The sequence below is a fragment of the Schistocerca piceifrons genome, chromosome 4, assembly GCF_021461385.2.
Source record: "Schistocerca piceifrons isolate TAMUIC-IGC-003096 chromosome 4, iqSchPice1.1, whole genome shotgun sequence".
Taxonomy (NCBI): Eukaryota; Metazoa; Arthropoda; class Insecta; order Orthoptera; family Acrididae; genus Schistocerca; species Schistocerca piceifrons.
In genome coordinates this window covers 788,037,214-788,060,374 of record NC_060141.1, presented here as the reverse complement: position 1 = coordinate 788,060,374, position 23,161 = coordinate 788,037,214, and the positions used below count along the sequence as shown (strand labels likewise).

Genomic DNA, 23,161 nt, shown 5'->3' with positions numbered 1-23,161 from the left:
GGATTGCAATAGGGCACAGGTCATCCCCGTTTTCAAGAAGGGACGTCGAACAGATGTGCAGAACTATAGACCTATATCTCTAACGTCGATCAGTTGTAGAATTGTGGAACACGTATTATGTTCGAGTATAATGACTTTTCTGAAGACTAGAAATCTACTCTGTAGGAATCAGCATGGGTTTCTAAAAAGACGGTCATGTGAAACCCAGCTCGCGCTATTCGTCCACGAGACTCAGAGGGCCATAGACACGGGTTCCCAGGTGGATGCAGTGTTTCTTGACTTCCGCAAGGCGTTCGATACAGTTCCCCACAGTCGTTTAATGAACAAAGTAAAAGCATATGGACTATCAGACCAAGTGTGTGATTGGATTGAAGAGTTCCTAGATAACGGAACGCAGCATGTCATTCTCAATGGAGAGAAGTCATCCGAAGTAAGAGTGATTTCAGGTGTGCCACAGGGGAGTGTCATAGGACAGTTGCTATTCACAATATACATAAATGACCTTGTGGATGACATCGGAAGTTCACTGAGGCTTTTTGCAGATGATGCTTTGGTATATCGAGAGGTTGTAACAATGGAAAATTGTACTGAAATGCAGGAGGATTTGCAGCGAATTGACGCATGGTGCAGGGAATGGCAATTCAATCTCAATGTAGACAAGTGTAATGTGCTGCGAATACATAGAAAGATAGATCCCTTATCATTTAGCTACAAATTAGCAGGTCAGCAACTGGAAGCAGTTAATTCGATAAATTATCTGGGAGTACACATTAGGAGTGATTTAAAATGGAATGATGATATAAAGTTGATCGTCGGTAAAGCAGATGCCAGACTGAGATTCATTGGAAGAATCCTAAGGAAATGCAATCCGAAAGCAAAGGAAGTAGGTTACAGTACGCTTGTTCGCCCACTGCCTGAATACCGCTCAGCAGTGTGGGATCCGTACCAGATAGGGTTGATAGAAGAGAGAGAGAAGATCCAACGGAGAGCAGCGCGCTTCTTTACAGGATAATTTAGTAATCGCGAAAGTGTTACGGAGATGATAGATAAACTCCAGTGGAAGATTCTGCAGGAGAGACGCTCAGTAGCTCGGTACGCGCTTTTGTTAAAGTTTCGAGAACATATCTTCACCGAAGAGTCAAGCAGTATATTGCTCCCTCCTACGTATATCTCGCGAAGAGACCACGAGGATAAAATCAGAGAGATTAGAGCCCACACAGAAGCATACCGACAATCCTTCTTTCCACGAATAATACGAGACTGGAATAGAAGGGAGAACCGATACAGGTACTCAGGGTACCCTGCGCCACACCCCGTCAGGTGGCTTGCGGAGTATGGTTGTAAATGTAGATGTAGAAGGCGATAACGAATACACGCTTCCAGTATGCGTTACGCGCTGTCGCCAAACACGGGTGCGACCATCATGATGCTGTAAACAGAATCTGGATTCATCCGAAAAATGACGTTTTGCCATTCGTGCACCCAGGTTCGTCGTTGAGTACACCATCGCAGGCGCTCCTGTCTGTGATGCAGCCATGGTCTCCGAGCTGATAGTTCACGCTGCTGCAAACGTCGTCGAACTGTTCGTGCAGATGGTTGTTGTCTTGCAAACGTCCCCATCTGTTGACTCAGGGATCGAGACGTGGCTGCACGATCCGTTACAGCCATGCGGATAAGATGCCTGTCATCTCGACTGCTAGTGATACGAAGCCATTGGGATCCAGGACGACGTTCCTTATTACCCTCCTGAACCCACCGACTCCACATTCTGCTAACAGTCATCGGATCTCGACCAACGCTAGCAGCAATGTCGCGATGCGATAAACCGCAATCGCGATAGGCTACAATCCGACCATTTTCCGAGTCGGAAACGTGATGGTACGCATTTCTCCTCCTTACACGAGGCATCACAACAACGTTTCACCAGGCAACGCCGGTCAACTGCTGTTTGAGTATGAGAAATCGGAGGGAAACTTTCATGTCAGTACGTTGTAGGTATCGCCTTCGATGCCAACCTTGTGTGAATGCTCTGAAAAGCTAATCATTTGCATATCACAGCATCTTCTTCCTGTCGATTAAATTTCGCGCCTTTAGCACGTCATCTTCGTGGTGTAGCAATTTTAATGGCCAGTAGTGTAGCATTTCAGTAAGTAAACTTAAGGACATGCTTCATGTGTCTTCCGTAGACTGGAACAAATATAACGTTGAACGTAAGTATTTGTATACAAAGTTACTCATTAAAAAATGCAGCATCATGAAGGCAGCATGCAGCAAACGTCGAACTGGGGAGAAAGTTACGTACTATTTACTTGGATGTGCAAATTCAGTTCAAACGCACAAATTAGATAGTAGTAAAGCTATATAGATTCTGCTTATGTGGATGACGTCAGGTACTACTTTGTACACAATGGTAAGGAAAGATGGGCTACAGAGGTGCGGCAACCGTCGTCCAACGAAAGCTGGACAGGATATTAACACAACAAACAGAAAAATTACTTAAACTGTATTTCTCCAAACATACGAAGACTCATTAAAAATAATGCAGGCAGAAGCAGAGTCCAGCTGATAAAACAGCAAAAAGGATGAGGCAGTCTGAGCTAAAGCACGAAAGATGGTGTACGAGCTGTGACTAGGCGGCTTTTGCGAAGCATCAAGTAGCAGGGAGACTCCAAGCACGAGTGGGTCGTGTGGCTGCCACTGGCCATCCTATATCAGGGTGCCAGGGGATGCTGGTGGTACGGAACAGCAGGAGGCATGTACCATTGGGTCCATCGGATCCCACCATCGGCATCTGACGGAAACTTGAAATTCCACTACCAACTTTGAGTCGGCAGTAGGGTGGTTTCGATACGTGATACCATAGATGACAGTGCAGCTGTTTTCTCGTTGAGAAATTTGGGAGGTGTATGTTTGTGAGAAGACCGAGTTATGCCTCGTGTAATAAGGTTAAGCGTCTACCAGTGCATGTCGAGATTCGCCAGCAGGTCGTGGCATGTCGAGACAGTGGTTCATCGTTCTGCGACACTGCTGCTTGCACTAGTCGGAATTTAACGACTGCCCCATGAACGTGGAGTGGACAGGTTCTGGGGAGCCATAACGCCCGTGCTGTCCTGAAATATCTCGGTACAGGGGGTGTTCGACTGTTGGCCTGTTAGCACGTTCCCCAGGTCCCTCGCCCGGTGAATACACCTGGTCATGGATCCTCGACAGAGAGGCACGCCACAGCTCGTCAGTCACTGTACTGTATCGACTCTGTCACAGAGCAGTAGCAGCGTGCAGTGAGAACCCGCGTCTGTCACCCAATCTCAGTTCGAGCCGATGCCCAACTAGCTTAGAGCCATTGTTCCTAGTGGTGGCAGCCTTGATCCTAAATTTAGCACCCTGTATATACCCATATCAGTTGCAAATGTAATCATGTACGCGTTAGATATGCAAAATTTCGTTATTTGCTGTCCTCTGTGTTAAAATTATAACGGCTGCTAGAAGCCTGTTGTGATTTGAAGACTACTTCTTGTTCATCAGGTGCCCCGTGGCTACGCAGGTTAGACTGATGCTGATTGTATCACCCCAGATCATAAGAATGACAGATTATCCCCCATGAAACTACAGACTACTCGTAAAATCAACTGCCGTGCGCATAGAAAACTTTATTTGATAATTTTGCCTGGTACACATGCTGTTCTTTAGAACAATCGGTATGATTGGAAATAAAGAACACACTTCGTATGCCGCGATCGCAGTGTAGACACTTTTATTGTTCCAAAATGACCAATTTGAACAGTCTTATGCTGGCGTCATCTGATCTAATCCAAGCGGAAAATATGAAGATAATAAAGGGTCGAGGGAGACTACAAGTAAATTCACCAAGTATATACAATACTAAATTCCACATACCTTATAAAACTTGCAATAAGATTGCCATGTTACATTACATGAAGTCAAAGTTTACATATCTTGATAAAAATACAGTAGGTAAAATGCAGTCAGTTGATAAAATGCGCACGGCTGATAAAATCCTTGTACCCTCCACGCATACTGGCAGCGAATATGACTCTCCCAGACTTGCCGCACGGCACTGCGCTGCTGGCGGAGTGCTCACATGTAGGCGACAGATCCTTTACAAAGTTAACCCTGTCGCCGCTGGATGGTATGTGTAGTACAGGCTGAATGATCACACGCTGTGGCTACAAGCAATTACTAGTGGTGCACCTGAACTCGTCATAGGATTCACCTATTGCTTATGGGGGAGGACTTGGGCATTTCAGTTCAGTAATTTACTTTAATGGTTGTCGAATGACAGTTTTATCTGGTAAAACAATTTTTATTCAAGCAATGAACAAAAATTACTCAGGACAGATAAACGTCGACGTAAATGGAAATGTCGTGTGGCTAGGGCCTCCCGTCGGGTAGGCCGTTCGCCGGGTGCAAGTCTTACGATTTGACGCCACTTCGGCGACTTGCGCGTCGATGGGGATGAAATGATGATGATTAGGACAACACAACAGCCAGTCCCTGAGCGGAGAAAATCTCCGACCGAGCCGGAAATCGAACCCGGGCCCGTAGGACTGACGTTCTATCACGCTGACTACTCAGCTACCAGGGGCGGACAACGTCGAGATTATAAAACAAGATAAGAAAACTGAGTTGGTATCAGGGGCGCCACCAGCATAGACAATTGCGGTTGAGGTGAAGTCCAGGCATGTTAAGGACACGAATTACAATTTCAACCGTGCTTCTAAACTTCAAAATTACACAAAAAGGGTATGAATTCCAGTAGAGCACACAACAGGTCATTGAATAAAGAAGGAATAATAAAGGAACGTCATCAGTCGGATGAGCTCCAATGACAACGAAACAAAGCATGGCTAACGGAAAATATCGTTTTTGTAGCAAAAATCAGATTGCCGTTGTATGAAGCACTTGTATCAAGTTAGGAGGACTAAAAATAAAAAAACAGGATCTGCTCTTCCTTCAATATATCTGCGACCTCCAAAGTCGCGAGTGCGAGGGCATTGCCATCGAGGAGGCTGCAGACAAGTGTCGTCCAACTGCGGCCACTGCTAACTGTTGCTGTGGATCTCGGATCCCGTCATCCTCCTGATTGCTAGTCGAGGATGCGACTAGGCCCCAAAGTGAAACTTCAAAGACTTCATAGGAGACCGAAGTCAAGAAAAACACGTACGAGCAGCGAGTCTAAAGTATAGTCACCAAGTTCAAATCAGAAGTCCAATCTTAGTATTGATAGTTTGCCTTCGGACCTCGGTAAGGCACCCGGCATTCTCTTACTAGACAGTCCCAGAAAGGGCCTATGTGCTCTTCCAACGAGAGATATGGAAGTCCACTCACTGCCTGCGTCCATAAACTTTAAGATGTATCCATCAATGAGATACACGTACACTCATAAGCCATAACATTACGACCTCCGACTTACTATCGATATAAACCCGTCCAGGCAATATCAGCGTGATCTGGTGAGCAATGACTGCTAGTCAGAAACACGTACGGTGCATGTAGCATCAGTGAGAGTAGTGTCCGTGCCTAGAATGGGGAAGACACGCGATCTATCTGAGATTGACCGAGGGCAGATAGTGATGGCCCGGAGGCTTGGCACAATCATTTCTGAAACTGCACGACTTGGGGTTGTTCGCGGAGTGCTGTGCTGAGTGTTTTCAGCATTTGGCGAAACCAAACTAGACGTCGTGGAGTTGGGCGGCCACCGCTCGGATAAGTGTCGGACTTCGTAGGCTGGGCAGATTGCAGGACAAGCGGCGAACTGTGGCAGTACTAACCTCACAATGCTGGGCAGAGTACAAGTGTGTCTGAATACACACTGCAGAAAACACTCCTAATAATGAGTCTCCGCAACCGACGACCATGAACAGGCCAATGTTAACACCACGATGTTGGTAACTACAACTGGAATGGGCACGTGGCCATCGTCTTTGGACGTTGGCGCAGTGGTTCAGGAGGTTCAAATGACTCTAAGCACTATGGGACTTAACATCTGAGGTCATCAAGACAGAACTACTTAATCCTAACTAACCTGAGGGCACCACACACATCCATGCCTGAGGCAGGATTCGAACCTACGATCGTAGCAGCAGCGCGGTTCCGGACTGAAGCGCCTAGAACGTCGCGGCCACAGCGGCTGACCAGGCGCAGCAGTAGCAGAGCGTTGCTTTGTCTGGTGAATCCCGATACCTTCTTCATGGTGCCGATGGCAAGGCGCGAAACCATCGTCTTCCAGAGGAACAGTTCCTTGACACCTATACTGTGATATGGAGACAAACTTGCGGCGCTTCCATCATGCTCTGGGGAACATTCACGGCTACCCATGGCTCCAGCGGAGCTCGTGCAAGGCACCATGACGGCCACAGCGTATCTACGCTGGTTGCAGATCACATACACCCCTCCATGACGATCGTGTTTCCCGTATGGTGGTGGCATTTTTCCACAAGGTAGTGCGTCATGTCACAAGGCTAGGAGTGTGATGGAGTGACTCAAGAAACAGACTGGCCCCCAACCCGCCAAATCTGCACTGAAACGAATACATCTGGGATGTAATTGAACGTGGGATGAGCTCATCTCCCCCATCCTCAGAATTTACAGGAATCAGTTGACTTGTGTGTGTGTGTGTGTGTGTGTGTGTGTGTGTGTGTGTTTTCAGATGTGGTGCCAGCTCCTTCCAGCGACTTATAAAGGCCTTATTGTTTCCATGCCACGATGCATTGGCACTGCTATCTGTGCCAAAGTTGGACACGCAAGTTACGACATAGATGATCGTAATGTCCTGGCTGATAAGTTTATATGGAACTGCAAACGAGTGTCGCCCTGTTCCTACAACCAGACTTGACTGTTGAAAATTCCGGAAATTTTGCTGGGCTTTGCACAGTATTCCCTCGGAAAGTGCAAAGTGTGCCAATTTCAAGACACGCAAGTGGTTATATATTCTGCTTGAGCAAATTTATCTAGAGACCACATACAGCACGATAACGGCAAGTGGACAGCTAAGGACTCCATACAAAGGTTTGTTAACAAGAGAAGTTCTCATCCCTTCCAACAGTAGTTTCCCATTCTGCTCCAGAGGCCATCAGCATTCCATTCCGTCGCTCATTGTCTACAGAGGCTGAGTCAGGGGGATAATCCCTGAGAGGGTCACCCGTCTTCCCGTGCTCTCAACTAGCATGAGGCCTGCCTTCTTAATGACTGGCAGATATTCCAGACCATGCAGAGGGTTCTCATGTTTTCGAACCAAAGTTCCCTCGCTCAAGACCAGATGCATTTAACAGAAAAAAGTACTTCAAGAATGAAATGTTAGGTTCAGAGAGGTAGGTAAAGCATGTTCGTGCAAGCTATCTCCTGACCACTTCTGTGATCAGCACGCAATGCGAGCGAAAAGTCGACAAAGTGAAAACTGAATAGGATAGTACATGAAGCAACAGAGTCTCGTACACTAATTCCGTATGAAAACAGGATAAAATGTGCGGAGAAAGGCCTGAAATAGGCCTGAACAAGGGTTTATTTATTGAGAAGTTGTCTCTATAAATATTTCCGTTATGAATGAAACCTTGTTGCTGTTATTTATCATCCTCGTTTACCCACGGAGAAAAAGTCCAGGAAGAGCGAGTATAGGAAGAAGTCGAACATTAATATGAGTCAGAGTGAATGATGATTGTAATAACAGTACTACAGTGGATACTGTAAAATTCCTACCGTTTTTTAGTCAAGAAAACGTATACCACACGGCGCAAATTCATTTTCATTTTCACAGTTACTCTCATCATTAGAGACAAGCATAGATTGGTTTTCATATGTTGACTGTACTGACACAGATAAACCATGATAAACGTTATTCAGAATACTGGATGAGTACTGACTATGGTACTGGGGTGTAACCAAAGTGCACATTCCTCAGTATGTAATTCGTTGGTGCAGTGGTGATTTTAGAGAGCCGGGGAGGTGAGGGGAAGATCGTAAAACGTGACAGGTAGCGTGTGCATCTGGGTGAGCATAAAACAGGCGCTGATTTACCTGTCAACTTGCTTATGGTGGTGACACTTAGACACTGTACTGTTCATTATGAGTAGCACAATCAGAACGCTTCAGGTACTACATTAACAAGCGACGTGGCAGGTAGAGAGGAAATAAATTTGCTAGGGCGGGACAGCAGCAGAAACAGTGGCCCAAAGTGACATTTGCCGCGGCTTTGCTAGTTGCCAGGACAAACAACGGCGGGAGCGTGTGGCGTGGGATGGACGCAGAGAGCACCCTGGCGGCCCTTCTGTCTCTCCCGTTCTCTGTGGTTCTGCAGAACTCATCACGAACCGACCGTCTTACCATCACAGCTCTGTAATATGAGGCTGTGCGGTCCGGTGTGGGACGATTCTTTCCCCCGTGTGGACCACTCTGATGTCCTCTGTATCCTCGTGGCTACCTACCGGCAGGGCCGTCACTAAGCGAGACGCTCGCGCAATCTGCTGAGGCGCCTGCGGCTGCGACAGGATTCCGCGAACCCGGCCGCTGCAAATTAAGTTCGCCCGGGGCAGCCGAGCTCTCCAGACGGCCGAGCTGCGGGATTTTGTCGTTTTCTTCTTCCCTGGTAGCTCTGCTAAAATTTTCTCTAACCGCAAACAGTATTCCTTAAAAATACGAACTGATTACTCCGTAATCTGGTTCTGTGAATGCATTTTTCCTTTCTTGGCCACTGCTTCTGTGAATAATTTCGCCGATGTTACGCCATCTGTGTTGTAGAAGATAGAGAACTGTAACAAAGGAAATCGAATCTATACTTTTCTCAGTCGTCCACTATTATCTGCACCTACATCTGCATCTACATAGATACTCCGCTTGGCACTGTAAGGTGCGTGGCGGTGGATGCATGTACCACTACTTGTCATTCTCTTTTCTGTTCCACTTGAAAACAGACAGAGCCCTAACTTATCGTATCTTATCTTCGTGGTCGTTACGCGCATTTTATGTTGGCGGTGGTAGAACCGTTCGGCAGTTGGCTTCAAATAACTTCTTACGAACCTGCATTTGTGAAAACTGTGAGACCAGAAAGGATACATGCGACAGAAATTAATTGTGCACCGCAGGTAATGTCATGGCTTTGTCCAAAAGATTAATATGTAAGGGATTAAGATTTCAGAACTGCACATAATCTCTAAATCTGAGAATTCTGCATTGTTTGAGGCCAACATATACTGCAAAAAGTGCTTTCACTCGGCATATTATAGGAACAACGCACCTGGAATCTTCCTGTGGAAATTCTGTCTACACCATAGCACCGTTAGGCCAGTTGAAACGTCCCCTTTTTTAACAATTATACATGACTGTGCTTAAACTGACACACAATATTTTGTTAGCGCAACGCAATCTGACTTTCAAAATTCCCTACAAAAGAATGGCCCTGACTAACATTAAACTATACCTTTCACAAATCACTTACCTCACAAAAATCTTCGCTGCTCAAGCTACTGCAATACAGCGAGCGCCACTACTGCCAGCTAAATAAAAGATTCAAACTATGGAAGGCACTAACTACCGATAGGGATAGTTAGCAAATGAATGATATTAATAGAGAACAAATAATGTATTTACCTTGATATCATCATATATAAATATAGCAGTTCATGACAAATTTCAAAACTCCGCCATCTCTCTCCCCACATCCACCACTGCTGGCGGCTCACCTCCAACTGCGCAACGCTACGCGCTGTTAACATCCAGCTGCCTAACACTACAATGGCGAGTATTACAACAATGCAAAGCAGCCACAGACTGCACACAGCACAGCCAGTAATTTTCATACAGAGGTGGCGTTACCAATAAAAAAACCTAAACAGCCTACTTACACAGTGTATTCTATAACGGTAAGTTTTCGGCATGTTTTCGCGACTAACCAGCAGTAATGGAACGATACTTCACGAAACTAGGATACTGACTTGAACTTCTAGATCTCTGTGATAAAAACGAGATGTGGCGATACAGTCGTCAGCAAGTAACACCCGAGCCACGTACTGTACCGCATTTGTTTCTAAGTCTTGGGGTTCGTAGGACGAACATGAATGTCGCTCACAACGAAAACTCCTTCAATGGGTCAGATGGAATGTTGGTTGAAACTACGAGACAGTCCCCAAAGAAAGCCCTGCAGAGCAATCAGCTTCCAGTATGAAACGTCTGGAATATAGCGTCCGTATCAAAATATATGTGTTAGTGGTAAAGGGAAACAAGGAACATTCGACAGGATGTCGCCTTTGTACGATTAGGAGCAGTAGAATTACGAATTACGAATCTAAAAGCAGTGAAACGTTTTCACAGTGGAATCCTGTTTATTGGAAAAATAATCGTTCATCAAGCTGAGCGGTTAGTTAACTGTAGGTTTGGGAGTTCTCTGTTGTGGTGCAAATGCATAAACTCCATAATTCGGGAAATATTGTAAGCAGTGATGCAGAGGAATTACTGAAGAGATAGTCGGATATAGATGTCCGAACATTACGAAGGGAGTCAACATGGATCATCAAAAATGTAGCATTTATTATTTCTATTGAAGATGAAGGTAGTCTTTATTTATGCAAAAATGTGGCCGTGTATACCAAACTCCCTGCGTTGTTTGAAGTTTCAGGAACATGGCCACAAAACGCATGCATTGAAGGAACAGAAAACGTGTGACAGATGTGACAAATCACATATGGCTTCAAAATTTTGTATGAAGTGCTTCGGCTAACACGTAGCATGATGGAATGGACAGTGCAAGCTTCGTCAAGGGGAACAGAAGGTCAGCAGATCAAAAAGTGCCTAATGCCGAGATGAGGGCAAGGCCTGAATTAATGTAGCCACCCACTTGCACTACATCTTTCAACTTAGCAGTTAACAAGTCTGTCATCAAAGACAGCATATCCTATCACAAAGCCGATCAGCAAAAAAAAAAATGGTTCAAATGGCTCTGAGCACTATGGGACTCAACTGCTGTGGTCATCAGTCCCCTAGAACTTAGAACTACTTAAACCTAACTAACCTAAGGACAGCACACACATCCATGCCCGAGGCAGGATTCTAACCTGCGACCGCAGCAGTCGCACGGTTCCTGACTGCGCGCCTAGAACCGCGAGACCACCGCGGCCGGCTAAGCTGATCAGCAGCATAAGCCCACATATACGAGGGCATGCTGAAAATTATGCTCCGAATTTTCTACGTGAAAACCAAGCGTGGTGCGCAGTGGTTAGCACACTGGACTCGCATTCGGGAGGACGACGGTTCAATCCCGCGTCCGGCCATCCTGATTCAGGTTTTCTGAGATTTCCCTAAATCGCTCCAGTCAAATGCCGGGATGGTTCCTTTTAAAGGGCACGGCCGACTTCCTTCCCCGTCCTTCCCTAATCCGACGAGACCGATGACCTCGCAGTTCGGTCTCTTCCCCCAAACAACCCAACCAACTCTCTACGTGAAAACTCTTAAAACGCTTTAAATAAAACAAACGTTATTAAGATTCTCCAAATTCTTTTTTTATGTCTGCATATTTATTTCTCAACGGACTAACCTGCGGCGAACACATTTGTCACAGAAAGAGAGAGACCAGTTTAACACCGCCATTTTAAAGTGTTTGACGTTGTTGGCGGGGTCAAAACTTCACCTCTGCTTGCACCGCTTCGTCACTATCAAAGTGAAGTTCTCGAAGATGTCCTTTACGTTTTGGAAGCATATGAAAGTCAGGCAGGTCCAACTCAGAACTGTATGGAGGATGAAACTTCCTGGCAGATTAAAACTGTGTGCCCGACCGAGACTCGAACTCGGGACCTTTGGCTTTAGCGGGCAAGTGCTCTGCCATCTGAGCATGTGCGGTTGTACATTTCAGAAACAGGAAGCAGCATCTAGACAACTGGCGCATCCCTTAAGATATGTACATTAAAGGAAAATATGTCAAATGTATGATTTCTCTCTTCACCTCTATGGTGCCATCACATTTTACTGAAACAACATGAATGCCTGAGGAAAACAATCTTGATGGTGTCTGCTTCAAGATATACACTGAAGCGCCAAAGAAACTGGTTGAAAATACCGCTTCAGTTGTAAATTACTTTATTTTCACACGACTGGTTTCTGACTGTTATAAGCCCATCCTCAGGTGTCGTAGCTGTGCTGTGGTCCCTGAGCGCCGCGTGTACCATGCATAGGTATGCGTATTCAAATACAGAGATATGTAGACAGGCAGAATACGACACTGCGGTCGGTAACGCCTATGTAAGACAAGTGTCTGGCACAGTTGTTAGATCGGTTATTGTTACTACAATGGCAGGTTTTTCAATATTTAAGTGAGTTTGTACGTGGAGTTATAGTCGGCACACGAGCGATGGGACACAGCATCTCCGAGGTAGCGATGAAGTGGGCATTTCCACGTACGACCATTTCACGAGTGTGCCGTAAATATGAGGAACCCAGTAAAATATCAAATCTCCGACATCACTGCGGCCGGAAAAAGATTCTGCAAGAACGAGACCAACGACGATCGAAGAGAATCGTTCAATGTGACAGAAGTGCAACCCTTCCGCAGATTGCTGCAGATATCAATGCTCAGAAATCAACAAGTGTCAGCGTGCGATCCATTCATGGAAACATCATCGATATGGGCTTTAAGAGCTGGAGGCCCACTCGTGTAGCCTTGATGACTGCACGACACAAAGCTTTACTACTCGCCAGGGCCCGTCAACAGCTACATGGGACTGTTGATGACTGGAAACGCGTTGGCTGGTCGGACGAGTCTAGTTTCAAATTGTATCGAGTGGATGGACGTGTAGGGGTATGGAGACAACCTCATGAATCCATGGACACTGCATGTCAGGAGGGGGTCTGTTCAAGCTGGTGGAGGCTCTGTAATGACGTGTGACGTGTGCAGTTGCAGTGATATGGGACCACTGATACTTTTTGATACGACTCTGACAGGTGACACGTACGCAAGAATCCTGCCTGATCACCTGCATCCATTCATGTCCATTCATTGTGCATTCGGACGGACTTGGGCAATTACAGCAGGACAATGCGACAGCCCACACGTCCAGAATTGGTGCAGAGTGGCTCCAGAAACACTCCTTCGTACTCTTACGGATTTATGGACAGCCCTGCAGGAGTCATGGTGGCTATGCCCTCCGGCAATACTTCAGACAATAGTCGAGACCTTGCCACGTCGTGTTGCACCACATCTCCTCGCGGGGGCCCTACACGATATTAAACAAGCGTACCAGTTTTTTGGCTCTTCAATGTCAGATGCAACCGTTGTGTCTATGCTGCTTAACAAATGAAAATGATTACATTGACTGGTCTTAGAGGAAAAATATGTTTTTTTCATTAGTAAGATCACAGATCGCATTGGGAAAATGTTAAGCAAGTATGGGGTGGAAAGTATTTTTTTAGACCCACCAGGAAAATAAAAGAATATTTAGGATCGGCAAAAGATGCACAACATTCTTTGGCTACACCAGGGGTATATAAAATTCCTTGTAGTTGTTTATTGTTTTATATCGATACCACAAAGAGATGTGTGAAGACCCGTCTGGTTGAAAATAAGAGGAATTGCCGCCTGGGTTCCACGGGTCAATCGGCCGTAGTATCAGGGAGGTAAACAAGAAAATTCTGCGAGACGATCGTCGTATCTAAAACCTCGCATTATTATACGCGCATGTATAGAGAGGCTATCGAGATTGATAAACACCGTAATAGCTTTAACACGAAAGAGGAAGGTGTTAAACTGGATAAAATATGTATGTCAACGTTGCAACGGAAACGTGACAATCGATTACTTTCAATCGATAATGTCGGCATTATCAGAGACAGTCTCATAGCCGACGCCACGTGAAGGTCAGTGGATTCCTGTGCACTGCATACGTCATCGGCGCTTCTTCGAGTTCTCTTTGCATTTCGCCGCTTTACCTCGGAGGATGTCTCCCGCAATCGGAGACGAAACGTCCGGGGAGAGTTTTGTACATCGACCACAGCCAATCAGCCCGGAACTTTTAAGTGAAGACAATACAGGCCGTGAAAGCCTACATTGTATGATAAAGTTGTGCTGAATTAACACACTTCCTAGACATCGCTGAGTATAAGGAACAGACGAACACGCACAAACAATATTCTTCACGCTAGCGGACATATACTCGTTAAGAAACGATACTGTGTGACCTCAGAGACTGCAACTTTGCTTTACCTACCAGAAGAGGCTATTTTCTCCACCCTTCTCTACTCCCACCACTAGCCAATAATTTCCTAAAATAACAGAATGTAATAAGTGCCGCCACAACATTCTAGTAAATAACGCAGCCCAGCGCAAATAAAACAGCCTTTCCTGAAGAAAGTTTAGGCGATAGTGAACAATGATTTTCACCACCGTCGTCAGGGTACTGAACTACATATCAACCACACGCATTTGTTCTGCGGCAAATTTTATTAAAATGTAGACTTTCACGGCCGGAAATATCATGTCCATTATAATTATCCATTCCACTTGAAGTATGTGGTCGTCAAACAACACTTAAACAGTTCTGAAACATTAGCAGGAAAAATTCGATACTTAATGATGTATTGGAGCAGCTGGATCGAATTTTTCCTGCTGATATTTCAGAACTTTTTAAGTGTTGTTTGACGACTACATACTTCAAGTGGAATGAAGAGTTTTATGAGCAAACGGATGGCGTAGCTGTGGGAAGCCCCCTAAGTCCCGTAATTGCAAACTTCTTTATGGAGAAGTTCGAACAACAGGCCTTAGGTACTGCCAGCAAAAAACTAAATATATGCTTCCGATACGTGGATGACACGTTTGTGCTGTGGAAACATGGTAGGGAGGAACTAAGCCGGTTCCACGAACATCTGAACAGTATAAACTCGAGAATTCAGTTTACAATGGAGGAGGAGGTAGACGGCAAATTACATTTTCTCGATGTGCTTGTTTTTAGAAACGAAAATTGTAGTTTGGGCCACTCAGTATACCGCAAACCCACGCACAGGGACCGTTATTTCACCGGGATTCGAACCACCACCCACAACAGAAGGGGGGTGTTATCAAGACGTTAGCGGACAGAGCTAGAAATATTTGTGAACCTGAGTTGCTCGACGCTGAGATGGAACATCTCCACAATGCACCAATGACGAACGGATATTCGTCCGCCGAAATAAAACGTGCGTTGAGGCAGCCACGCAGAAATCATACTGATGAACAGGTTACTGCAAAATCTAAGGTTTTCCTGCCGTTTGTTAAAAATGTAACGGAAAGAATAGGGAGGATCTTGACGAAGCGGAATGTTACCGTAATTTACAAGCCCACCAGGAAGATACAGGAATACCTCAAGCCTGCCAAGGACGCTCGCAAGCCATTGGAAAAAGCTGGAGTGTATAGGATCCCATGCAGCTGTGGAGATGTTTATGTGGGTACCACTAAAAGAACTGTTTCTAAACGTTTGGAAGAGCACAAGGGAAATTGTAGAAGAGGAGAAACAGAACGATCAGCTGTTGCGGAGCATGCTTTCCAGCCAGGGAACCACAATATTCGTTTCGAGGAGACGCAAGTACTAGCGGCCACAAGCGGATATTACGAAAGGCTGTACAGGGAGGCAATCGAAATCGCTAAACACCCAAATATTTCAACCGAAAGGAGGAGGGCGTGAAATTAAACGGTAATGGATGCCGGTGTTAAAGAAGATGTGTACCATCCGTCCACTACTGGGTGATGGCAACGGCGATCGACGGCAACGGACAGCGGCCAAATGCACTGACGTTTTCAAAACACGTGACGTCACGCCGCGGCGTGGGAGCGCGCGGACACGGAATTTAGCTGCAGTCAGTAGCGAGCCAGTGGGTGTGTTGGACCTTCCATCGAGCTACAGACCCCCTTGAAGATGTCTCCCACAGTCGGAGACGAAACGTTGGGAATCGATACAGAATTCATCAACCGACCACGGCATAACAGCCCGGATAATTATAATGGACATGGCAAATTTTATTGTTGCACCGAGGGGCCCCTTAGGGATATGTCCGTCAGAATGGGAAGGAATCCAGTGTGCATTCTGTGCGCGTACTGGGAGGAGTCAATTCAGATTTGAAACCGGTGCTTGCGGATGTCATGAGGAGCACAGGATGCAGGTGATGGCTCATCCCGGTACTAACGACGTACGTCGCTTTGGGTCAAAAGATATTGTCTCTGTTTCCGTATGACTGATTGAAGTGTTAAGGGCTGGCAGTCATGCTTTCAGGATGAAGGCGAAGTTTTCATGTGTAGCATCGTCTACAGGACCGATTGCGGATCTTTGGCACAGAGCCGAGTGAAGGGTCGAAGTAAGAGGTTCAGACAATTCAAAAATGGTTGAAATGGCTCGGAGCACTATGGGACTTAACATCTGAGGTCATCAGTCCCCTAGAAATTAGAACTAACTAACCTAAGGACGACGCACAAATCCATGCCCGAGGAAGGATTCGAACCTGCGACCGTAGCAGTCGCGCGGTTCCGGACTGAAGCGCCTACAACCGCTAGGCCACCGCGGCCGGCTTCAGACGATTCTGCAACCATGCAGGCTTCAGATTTCTCGACTTACGCCATCAGATGGTGGGTTTCTGGGTTCCGCTTAACAGGTCAGGAGTCCACTACACACAAGAAGCAGCTACTGGTGGAAGCTTTGTGGATGGAAATGGACACTCTTTTATGTTAGAGGGTCTCAGAAAACTACAGAAAGAGAATCAGCTTTAAAGGATGCAATCAAAAACAGCACGAGGGTACACCTTCAACAATCAGTATTTTAGTAGTAAGCTGTCGTAGCTATGTTGGGAAGAAACCAAAGCTCCAAGCGCTAAGTGAAAACATTGAAGCTCATTTCATTAGAGGTACAGAAATCTGGCAAAAGTCGGAGATAAGTTCAGCCAAAATTTTTACAAAGGTACTAGCCGTTTTCAGAAAGGATTAATTAAATTCAGTTGATGGTGGCGTGCTTACTCCCGTTAAAAGTAGTTTACCTTGTAGTGATATTGAAGGAGACAGTTACTGTGCGTTAATATGGGTAGAGGCTATACCTGAAACGGGAATAAATTAATAATAGGTACCTTTTTTTACCGACTCTCCGACTCAGATGATACAGTTGCTGAACAGTTTGTGATTAACCCGTGAAAAGATTTATTTCCACTTATAAATTAATTCCGTGACGTTCAGTGTTAACGTGGCAAAACAAGGAATAACTATGTAAAAAAAAAAAAAAAAAAAAAACGAAGAAAACAGACAGTGCAGCTCGGAGCCTTGGAACTGTCGTACAGTGTACACCACTGTATTGCACTAATGTACACTACTTGATCAAAAGTATCCGAACACTCCCAAAACATACGGTTTGTTCATATTAGGTGCATTGTGCTGCCACCTGCCGCCAAGTACTCCACATCAGCGACCACAGTAGTCAGTAGACATCGTGAGATCGGTCAGGTGATTGGGTGTCACTTGCGTCATACGTCTGTACGCGAGATTTCCACACTCTTAAACATCCCTAGGTCCACTGTTTCCGATGTGATAGTGAAGCGAAAACGTGAAGGGACACGTACAACGCAAAAGCGGACAGGCCGACGTCGTCTGTTGAGAGACAGACACCGCCGACAGTTGAAAAGGGTAGTATTGTGTAACAAGGGAGACATCTGTCCAGACCATCACACAGGAATTCCAAGCTGCATCAGGGTCCACTGCAGGTACTATGACACCGGTAAATGCCAAACGACGTATCGCTTGGTATATGGAGCGTAAATATTGGACGATTGAACAGTGGAAAATTCTTGTGTGGGGTGAAGAATCACGGTACACAATGTGGCGATGCGATGGCAGGGTGTGGGTATGGCGAATGCCCTGTGAACGTCATCTGCGAGCGTGTATAGTGCCAAATTCGGAGGCGGTGGTGTTATGGTGTGGTCGTGTTTTTCATGGAGGGGCTTGCAGCCCCTGTTGTTTTGCGGGGCGCCTTCTTGCTTCCCACTGCTGAAAAGCAATTCGGGGATGGCGAGTGCATCTTTCAACACGATCGAGCGCCTGTTCATAATGCACAGCTTTTGGCGGAGTGGTTACACGATAATAACATCCCTGTAATGGACTGGCCTGCACAGAGACCTGACCTCAAACCTATAGAACGCCTTTGGGATGTTTTGCAACGCCGACTTTGTGCCAGGCCTCACCCACCGACTTACGACACCTCTCTCCAGTGCAACATGCCTTGAAGAATGGGCTGCGATTCCCCAAGAAATCTTCCGGCACCTGAATGAACTTATGACTGCGAGAGTGGAAGCTGTCGTCAAGGCTAAGGGTGAACAACGCCACACTGAATTCCAGCATTGTCGATGAAGAGAGCCACGAACTTGTAAGTTGGTTTCAGCCATCTGTCTGAATGTTTTTGATCAGTTAGTGTAAGTCGGTGGTCCTAGGGTAGTGAGAGTATGACGAACCGTTGAGTGTTTGAAAGAGACTAACGTTATTGATTGTTTCGTTATCTCTGTAGTAGTCTTGTATATTTCGTGTCCCCAGGGATCACTCTGACTGTCGTGTAGCAGTATAGTTCGCCTTACCTTGTGCAGTCATGTTCGTTGATGTGTCGCTTAATCTTATACCAAATACTAGCCCCCTTAACTTAATTTTCAAACTGGGGAAGAGGAGCTAATCACATCTGTGTCTTGCGTGGACGACGGTTAGGGGAGCACTCCCGTATTATATTTAGTAAAAAATTAGTGAGTAATGTAAGCCATACGCGGTCGTGTGTTGCCATTGCAGAGTACCCAGACGTGCTCGTTTCCACCTCACGCCATCCCTCAAATGTCGCAGAACATCGCGGTGGAAACTCGACCGTCTCACGAGGAGGGACGACTTCTTTGTGAACAATCTCAAGAATGCACATTTTACTTGACGATCCTGCAGCCGTCGGAAGCATATTGGAAGGATATTCACGGAATTGCGAATTCTTTTAGCACCAGCTGTTTTGGAAGTGGCAATACTACCCCTCGGTGTCACATGAAATTTTATGCTGGACCGGGGCTCGAACCAGGATTTCCAGCTTTTCGCAAGAGGCAGCTTTACCGTATAAGCTACCCGAGCATCCTACCTTGGGAAATGTTATAAGCTCTCTGCTGTTCGTGATCTACACAAACGATTCTTCGACTCTTTGCAGATGATGCTGTTATTTACCGTCTTGCAACGTGATGGCCTTCATCGGACCGGCAGGATTAGATTACACTGTGAGACGAGGACGTAGACGGCGTGACGTATCCAAGTCTCGGTCGTTCCGAGGGCGTCTCGGGTAGCCTAAATGGCAAGGCGGCCGCTCGCAGCAAGTGGGAAATGCAGGTTCGAGTCCAGGACCGGCACAAGGTTTGATAGCTATACCTGGTACAGCTGATTCGAAAAGAAATCGTAATTCAGAGATTATATTTCGAAACAATTTTAGGAATCTGCTATGAGCACGTCACCGTATAGCTACACACAGTACAGCTGATGCTAAGATAATTCGTAATTCAGTAGATATATTTCGAAAAAATCGCAGGAATGTTATCAGAGCATGTCAACGTATAGCTACATCCAGTACATCTGATGCTAAGATAACTCGTAATTCAGCGAACATACTTCGAAAAAATCCCAGAAACATCATACGAGCAGGTCAACAGAGACTTAACGTTACTCTTGACTAAATTAGAATTATATTAATACCTTCAGCTGCTGACGGGCGCATATATCGACGGGAATAGGTGAAAATGTGTGCCTTGACCGGGACTCGAACGCGGGATCTCTTGTTTACATGGCAGACGCTCTATCCATCTGAGCCACCGAACGGACATAGTGCGACTCCACATCAATATAAGTATATTACTCTTGACTTGTCGAGCATAGTTTGGCTTACGTGAACAAGGACGATTGCTGCTCAGTTTCAGGCTGGTTGCCGTAAACTAAACTTTCCTCATCTGTGACAGCATTTGGAAGAAAGAGTGGATCTTTCTGAAGAAGTTGTTTAAGTTCCCTGCAGAGTTAAATGCGATATTGCTTCTGACCGTCTTGCAGAACAAAATTAGCCGCAATCCTTCTTACGTCCAATGCTTCTGACAGAACACGTTCAAATGGACCCCAGAAGCGTAGCAGATGTCTCTGGTTGCTTCTCTACGATACTGCTGAATCGTATTTTTCACGTTCTGTAGATTTTCTGGTGTGATGTCAATTGACGGCCGAGCAGTACGGGCGTAATGTCAATCGGTGTTCACCGCTTTTGCAAAACATTTACACCAGTCGTAAGTACGTATCTGACCTAATGCGTCGTGCCTAAAAGCTTGCTTTGACATCTGGCGCGTTTTCCAAAGTTTAAAACAAAACTTTGTACACACAGATCAGCCATCGCAAAAATCGCAAACTCACGGTGTGCAAAGAACCCCTGCTTGTGTTTCAGGATACTCGTAATCATTTGTGCACAAAATTGTAATTTCCCAGCCTTTGGACACTCACTCGTAGTATCACCGAGTTCTGATTTTATTTTAGTGCGTCACAGAGTGGCGTGAAGCGCTCTTCTGCACTGAGCTGGTGGAGTAACGAGCCCCGTGTTTGCCCGCAGTTACCCGTCGTGCTCCGGCGATATGGCGCCCGGGCTGGCCACGGACATGCGCTTCTGGGACAACGTGATGGCCTTCATCGGGCCAGCGTGCGCCTTCGCACTGGAGCCGGTGGCCAGGCTCGCCGCCTACTGGAACATCCCCATCATCACTGGCATGGGCGACCAGGTGAGCCACGCACTCTGCCACTACACTCATATTATTATGTATCGATATTATATTCCACAATCACTTAGAATAATAATTATAATTTTTGAGTCATCTGTCTTCTGACTGGTATGACGCGACCCGACACGAATTCCTCTCCTGTGCCAACCTCTTCATCTCATAGTAGGACTTGCAACCTACGTCCTCAATTATATGCTGGATGTATTCCAGTCTCTGTCTTCATCTACAGTTTTTATCCTGTACAGCTCCCTCTTGTATCATGGCAGTTATTTCACCTTGTCTTTTCTCCTTGTCAGTGTTTTCTGTATATTCCTTCCCTCCCCCATTCCCTGGAGAACTTCCTCATTCCTTACCTTATCAGTTTCTCTAATTTTCGACATTCTTCTGTAGTACTACATATCAAATGCTTCGATTCCCTTCTTCTCTGGTTTCCCCACAGCCCATGCTTCTCATAAAACAATGAAAAACAGTGTTAGTATATCGCAAGATGCTCATAAAAATACAGTGAAAAATAGTGTTTAATCTATTGCATCAAGATATTAGGGGTTTAGAGAAAAGTAGATGAGTTTCTTGTTTGCTTAGAAGATTTAGAAACTGAGGATGGAATAGATGTACTATGTCTGTCTGAACATCATATAGTCACAAATGTGGGAAAGATAAATGTAGGTGGATACAAGGTTTCACTACATGTAAGTAGTGATACTATATAGAGAGAAGGAGTTACCATATACAGGGTGTTACAAAAAGGTATGGCCAAACTTTCAGGAAACATTCCTCACACAAATGAAGAAAAGATGTTAAGTGGACATGTGTCCGGAAACGCTTAATTTCCATCGTAGAGCTCATTTTTGTTTCGTCAGTATGTACTGTACTTCCTCGATTCACCGCGAGTTAGCCCAATTGAAGGAAGGTAATGTTGACTTCGGTGCTTGTGTTGACATGCGACTCATTGCTCTACAGTACTAGCATCAAGCATTGTTGGTGATGTCTTGATTGGGCCCCATGTTCTTCCACCTACGCTCAATGGAGCACGTTATCATGATTTCATACGGGACACTCTACCTGTGCTGCTAGAACACGCGCCTTTACAAGTACGACACAACATGTGCTTCATGCACGATGGAGCTCCTGCACATTTCAGTCGAAGTGTTCGTACGCTTCTCAACAACAGATTCGGTGACCGATGGATTGGTAGAGGCGGACCAATTCCATGACCTCCATGCTCTCCTGAACTCAACCCTCTTGACTTTCATTTATGGGGACATTTGAAAGCTCTTGCCTACCCAACCCCGGCACCAAATGTAAGGACTCTTCGTGCTCGTATTGTGGACGGCTGTGATACAATACGCCATTCTCCAGGGCTGCATCAGCGCATCAGGGATTCCATGCGACGGAGGGTGGATGCATGTATCCTCGCTAACGGAGGACATTTTGAACATTTCCTGTAACAAAGTGTTTGACGTCACGCTGGTACGTTCTGTTGCTGTGTGTTTCCATTCCATGATTAATGTGATTTGAAGAGAAGTAATAAAATGAGCTCTAACATAGAAAGTAAGCGTTTCCGGACACATGCCCACATAACATATTTTCTTTCTTTGTGTGTGAGGAATGTTTCCTGAAAGTTTGGCCGTACCTTTTTGTAACACCCTGTATGTTAAACTTACTTTACTTTTTAGTGTCCGGGCATTGGTTTCCGGTGGTGGAAGATTTGGCCGTTGTCCGATTGGGCAACGTTTCCGGGGAGCGCCGGCATTTTACTTTCTTACCATATATGTTAAAATTTATCATAGTGTGAAAAATTCAGAAACTGAGAAATTTTGTGTAGAGTAACATTTAGAAGCATACACCTATGAGCTTACACTAAAGAATGACATTTTTATATTTGTAGCTGCATACAGGTCCCCATTGGGAAATTTACAGCTACTTCTGAAAACCTTGGATTCTTTGTTGTGTTGTCATATAGAGGGAAGCAGATTATTGTTTGCAGGGATTTCAGTGTAGATTTTTTGAAAGAATCTTACAGAAAGCATCGCTTTGAAGTATTACTTGGTTCTTTAAATGTGGCATCAGTTACTGACTTTCCTGCTCAGGTAGTACCGGGAAGGAGTACACTGATAGATAATATTTTTATAGACGAAGAAAAATTTAATCAAATAAAAACTTTTCCTGTTAAGAATGGTCTTTCTGATCACAATGCACAGCTACTACAGTATATAACATAGCTCCATAAAGTAATGCAATAAATCTTCAAAAAAGTGCACTCCATTAAAAATTTAACAGTTGCAAGTTTTGGGAAAGTTTGCAACAATTAGACTAGAATGAGTTTACAGGGCACCTGATGCTAATTTAAAATTTGACCTGTTTCATGATGTCTTTGTGAGTATATTTGAAAACAGTGTACCTGAGA

General features: G+C 45.4%; 1 protein-coding gene across 1 annotated transcript in view; it reads left to right on the top strand.

The window, feature by feature from the left end:
• LOC124795490 (atrial natriuretic peptide receptor 1-like) overlaps nucleotides 1-23,161 on the top strand; it is a 693,719-nt gene that overhangs the window by 323,407 nt on the left and 347,151 nt on the right. Inside the window, exon 2 of the mRNA XM_047259536.1 lies at nucleotides 20,589-20,754. Coding sequence (XP_047115492.1) covers nucleotides 20,589-20,754 — 166 coding nt within the window. The remainder of the gene's footprint in view (nucleotides 1-20,588; nucleotides 20,755-23,161) is intronic.